This window comes from Sorghum bicolor, unplaced genomic scaffold (genome assembly GCF_000003195.3).
Source record: "Sorghum bicolor cultivar BTx623 unplaced genomic scaffold, Sorghum_bicolor_NCBIv3 super_26, whole genome shotgun sequence".
Classification (NCBI taxonomy): Eukaryota; Viridiplantae; Streptophyta; class Magnoliopsida; order Poales; family Poaceae; genus Sorghum; species Sorghum bicolor.
The window spans coordinates 476,432-481,934 of record NW_018396402.1 but is presented as its reverse complement, the minus strand read 5'-3'; the positions used below and the strand labels follow the sequence as shown (position 1 = coordinate 481,934).

Here is a 5,503-nt window from a genome sequence, read left to right as displayed (position 1 = left end):
ACTCTTTATTGGGAAGTCTAAATAATGAACCGTTTGATGGGCTGCAACATAGACTTAAAGATGCTTTCATCCATCTGTAGAATGCCACGTAACTCCTTGTATTCTGTCCGTGGTGATGCTTGGAATTTGTACCATGGGTCAGCCATCTAGCTTCTGGTTGCCTTCTCATGCAGAAGTAATGAACCACCATTTTATTTATGCACACGATAGGCTTCTTGGTTCAGATGTCCAAAGGCTTGAATCCATCTTCATCCCATGCTGGTTCATACCCTCCATCATTCCTAAGGACATTGAAACAAGAACTCAAAAGTATAGGATCATTCAACATAAACTGATTATTAAACATAAGGTTAGCGTTCACCTGAGAATGAATTTCCTTCTCCAATTGTTTAGCTCTACTTCTTGTAATTGGACCACTTATATCAAGTGGAGTTTCATTTGAAGATGAATGAATGCTAGGGATGTCCTCATCAGCCTCCCCCTCTTGAGAAGGAGTCGTCCTCGACTCAGGCTCACCAACAAATGGAAGCAAGTCTTTGACATTGAATGTTGGACTAACATTGGAATATTCAGGTGGCAGCTCAATTTTGTATGCATTATCATTTATCTTTTTTAGAACCTTGAATGGACCATCACCTCTAGGTGATAACTTACTCTTACGTTGTTGGGGAAATCGATCCTTGCGTAGATGCAACCACACGAGGTCACCGGGCTGAAATGTAACCTTCTTCTTACCTTTGTTCGCTTGCTTTGCATATTGTGCTGATTTCTTCTCAATATTTCTTCTTGTCCCATCATGTAGCTTCTTGATAAAGTTGGATCTCTTCGCTGCATCCAAGTTAACTTGTTCCTGTAATGGTAAAGGCAAAAGATCCATGGGAGTATGTGGCTTAAAACCATAAACAATTTCAAATGGACAAAAAATTGTTGTGGAATGTAGTGCCCTATTATAAGCAAATTCGACATGTGGAAGACATTCTTCCCACTGCTTCAAATTCTTTTTTAGCACGGCACGCAGCATGGTGGACAGGGTACGGTTGACAACTTCAGTTTGCCCATCCGTTTGTGGGTGACAAGTGGTGGAAAATAACAACTTCGTGCCAAGTTTAGCCCATAATGTCTTCCAAAAATAGCTCAGGAATTTTGTATCTCGGTCTGAAACAATAGTCTTTGGCACTCCATGTAAACGAACAATCTCCCTGAAAAACAAATCAGCAACGTGTGAAGCATCATCGCTCTTGTGACATGGAATAAAATGTGCCATTTTTGAGAAGCGATCAACAATAACGAAGATAGAGTCCCTCCCCCTCTGAGACCTTGGTAATCCCAGAATAAAATCCATGGATATATCTTCCCAAGGTACAGTTGGGATTGGTAATGGAGTATAGAGATCATGGGGATTAAGGCGGGACTTAGCTTTCAAGCAGATTATGCAGCGCTCGACATGTCGTTGAACATCACGTCGCATATGTGGCCAAAAGAAATGATCAGAGAGCATGTCCAATGTCTTTTTGATGCCAAAATGACCAGCTAAGCCACCAGCATGTGCTTCCTGTAAAAGAACTTGACGAATCGAGCAGGCTGGAATGCATAGTTTGTTAGTTCGAAATAAAAAATCATCATGTACATAATACTTGTCCCAGCCTTTTCCAGCAATGCAATGAGAGAAAGGTTCTTTAAAATCAGAATCAGTTGCATAGAGTGTTTTAATGGATTCCAAACCAAGCAATTTTGTATCTAATTGTGTAACCAAACCACACCTTCTTGACAAAGCATCTGCAACAATGTTATCTTTACCACGCTTATGTTTAACAACATACGGAAATGTTTCTATGAACTCGATCCATTTAGCATGTCTACGATTCAGTTTGCCTTGACTTTTTAAATATTTCAAAGCTTCATGATCAGAATGGATGACAAATTCTTTAGGTAACAAATAATGTTGCCAAACTTCCAAAACTCGAACTAAGGCATAAAGCTCTTTATCATAGACAGAATAATTCAGATGTGGACCATTTAACTTTTCAGAAAAGTAGGCAATAGGTTTACCTTCTTGAAGTAGCACACCTCCAATGCCAATACCACTTGCATCACATTCAATCTCAAAAGTCTTACCGAAGTTAGGTAGCTGCAGCAGTGGTGCTTCACAAAGCTTTCTTTTTAACTCTACAAAGGCTTGCTCTTGGTCATCTCCCCATTTGAATGGAACATCCTTCTTTGTCAAGTTGTTAAGTGGTGCAGCGATCGTGCTGAAATCTTTAACAAATCGTCGATAGAAACCTGCAAGACCATTGAAACTTCGAATTTGGCTCACATTTGTAGGAGTAGGCCAATCCTTTATTGCCTTAACCTTCTCTTCATCAACCTGGATGCCATCTGCAGTCACAACAAAACCAAGAAAAACAACACGATCTGTGCAAAATGTGCACTTAGCAATGTTGGCATACAATTTCTCTTCCCTCAAAACAGCAAGTACTTGATGGATATGATCAAGATGTTCATCAAATGATTTGCTATAGATCAGAATATCATCAAAATAAACAACTACAAACTTGCCAATGAAAGCTCGTAAAACATGATTCATTAAGCGCATAAAAGTTGAAGGAGCATTTGTCAAGCCAAAGGGCATCACAAGCCATTCATACAAGCCAAATTTGGTTGTAAATGCTGTCTTCCATTCATCACCAATTTTCATGCGAATTTGGTGATAGCCACTGCGTAAATCAATCTTGGTGAAAATAGTTGAGCCGCTCAATTCATCTAACATGTCATCAAGCCTAGGAATGGGATGGCGATATCGTACAGTTATAGCATTAATGGCACGACAATCGACACACATGCGCCAAGATCCATCTTTCTTAGGGACCAAAAGTACTGGAACAGCACAAGGTGATAGAAATTCACGAACATACCCTTTGTCCAAAAGCTCTTTTACCTGTCGCTGAATTTCTTTGGTTTCTTCAGGATTAGCACGGTAGGCTGGACGATTGGGAAGAGAAGCTCCAGGTACCAAATCGATTTGATGCTCAATACCACGGAGTGGAGGAAGGCCAGCTGGTACCTCATCAGGAAAAACATCTTCAAAGTCCTGTAAGAGATCAAGAACAGCACTAGGCAGCGATGAAGGTAAATCGTTAGTTGAAAGTAGGACCTCCTTGTGTAAGAGCACAAAGAATGGGGCTGTGGTGTTCCTCACTTCTCTCAAATCACTCCTGCTCACAAATAAGCACTCATTTTGGTGGTGTTGTTTTGTAGTGGAAAGAGGCTTTATGTGGCTAGATTGGTTAGAAGTCTCTCCCTTACTAGTGTTGGCAGCCTCACTCAATTTTCTTTTGTCAGATTCTTCTTTTTTCATGCGAGCCACATCTGAAGCATAGATCTCTTCTGGAGATAATGGAACAAGAACCACCTTCTTGTCGTTGTGGATGAAAGTATACTTGTTAGACCGCCCAAAGTGCACCGAATCCACATCAAACTGCCATGGACGACCCAACAGCAAATGGCATGCTTGCATGGGTACAATATCACAATCAACCTCACCATGATAGTCACCAATGGAGAAAGACAAACGAACCATGGATGAGACCTTCACTGTCCCTGAATTATTCAGCCACTGCATATGGTAAGGGTGTGGATGGCGGCGTGTTGGTAGGCCAAGCTTCTCAACAAGCAAGGCACTAACAATATTATTGCAGCTCCCACCATCTATGATGAAACGACACACTTGACCTTTCACTTTGCATCGGGACTGAAACAAATTATGACGTTGTCCTTGTTCAGCAGCAACAAACTGAGTGGAAAGAACTCTTCTAACCACCAAATAAGGAGATGATCTATTCATTTTAGAAGGCTCCAAATCAGGAAAATCAGCAAGCAACTCATCAAAATCAGCACTAGTAATCTCATTAGAATATGGAGAAATAACATCTTCTATCATGTCACTGGGAGCAAAAGTTAGAATAGGTTGAATAGCTAAACAATTCAGACCTAGCTCAAAAGTACCATCCTCAGCTGAATACTCACAAGTGTCAAGAGTATGATCTGCAAAGACATTGTGAAACTCGTCCTCCTCTTCACTTTGTGAATCATATGAACCATCAGCAAGGGCAATAATCGTACGAAGATTGGGACATTCAGCTTGCTTATGCCCATGACCACCACACTTAAAACACTCAATCTTGCTTGTATGCCTTGGGGCTGCAGTAGCAGAGGAGCTGGACTGAGTAGAGCTTACAGCTTTGCCTTTGGAATCAAAATGTTTGGAAGAAGTTGCACGAGATGTAGGTGTGTGCACCCCTGACCCGTGCTGCTGTGACTGGCGCCATGAAGTAGCACTATTATGAGCTGAAAATGAAGCACGATCTTTATAAGATCCAGCAAGTTGTTGTTCTGCCCTTTTTGCAAAATGTACCAACTCAGTGAGACATGTGTAGTTTGTCATATCCACTTTATCAGCAATGGGTTTATTGAGGCCAACCAGAAATCGAGCCATTGTGGATTCCTCATCTTCAGTTATCCCTGTACGAAGTAAACACATTTCCAATTCTTGAAAATATTCATCAACAGTACGAGTACCTTGCACAAGACGTTTTAGCTTCAAATGTAGATCACGAGAGTAATATGCAGGAACAAAACGACGTCGCATTTCCCTCTTCATGTCTTCCCAAGTAATACGATCATGTCCAGCGCGTCGGAGTTCAGTACACACTTGATTCCACCAAGTGATTGCATAGCCTGAAAACTCAATTGCAGCAAGCTTTGCTTTCTTGACAGGAGGATAAGGATACAAATCAAAGATCTGTTCAACCTTAGTCTCCCACTCAAAATAATCATCAGCACTTTCTTTTCCATTAAATTTTGGAATAGACACTTTCACTTTGCTTAAACCATCATCATCAAGGCGACGGTGGCGGTCACGATAACCACGATGGCCACCATGGCGATGATCATCCATGTCAGACAACATATCATCATCACCATCATAATCTCGTCCACCTCGAACAGGAATGTGCCGAGCACGACCAAAATTAAGAAGACCATGACCACGCCCGCCACGTCCACGACCAGCGGGACGACGCGGTGGCTCATCCTCCTCGTCAATATCATCATCCTCATTTGGTGGCGGTTCTCGACGTGGTATGTTCAATTGGAGAGTTTGGAGCTGGTGCACCAAATCATTCATTTGTGTACGCAACTCCTGAAATTCCTCCACCGAAACAGCGGCACCATCTCCACGTCCTGCCATGTTAGTAGAGGAGAAAAAAAAAGGACAATATATATGTGGAATCACTCCCTCACCACTTACAAAACAAGTTCTTTCTCTCCCTGAAAAGAGCAAGAACCGGGGCTGCGATCTGTAGGGAAGAGTGATTGTAACAGCGACGACGGTGCAACAACTCACGGTGCTTTAAGTGGAGCTTGGTGGGGTAATATGTTAGTGGAATGCACTGAAATGTAGTGATGCAAAACCAAATAATAATCCAAGAACAGAAGTCTAAGTTGC

General features: G+C 41.8%; 1 protein-coding gene across 1 annotated transcript; it reads right to left on the bottom strand.

The window, feature by feature from the left end:
* Window positions 1–386: 386 nt before the first annotated feature.
* On the bottom strand, window positions 387–5,245 carry LOC110431496 (the record flags this gene model as incomplete). The annotated part of the gene is made up of 4 exons (XM_021450601.1): window positions 3,362–5,245; window positions 2,936–3,265; window positions 1,287–2,857; window positions 387–926 (listed from the first exon to the last, which is right to left on the bottom strand). Coding segments are annotated over exons 1-4 (4,325 nt in total), but the record flags the coding sequence as incomplete, so codon positions are not given.
* Window positions 5,246–5,503: the final 258 nt, after the last annotated feature.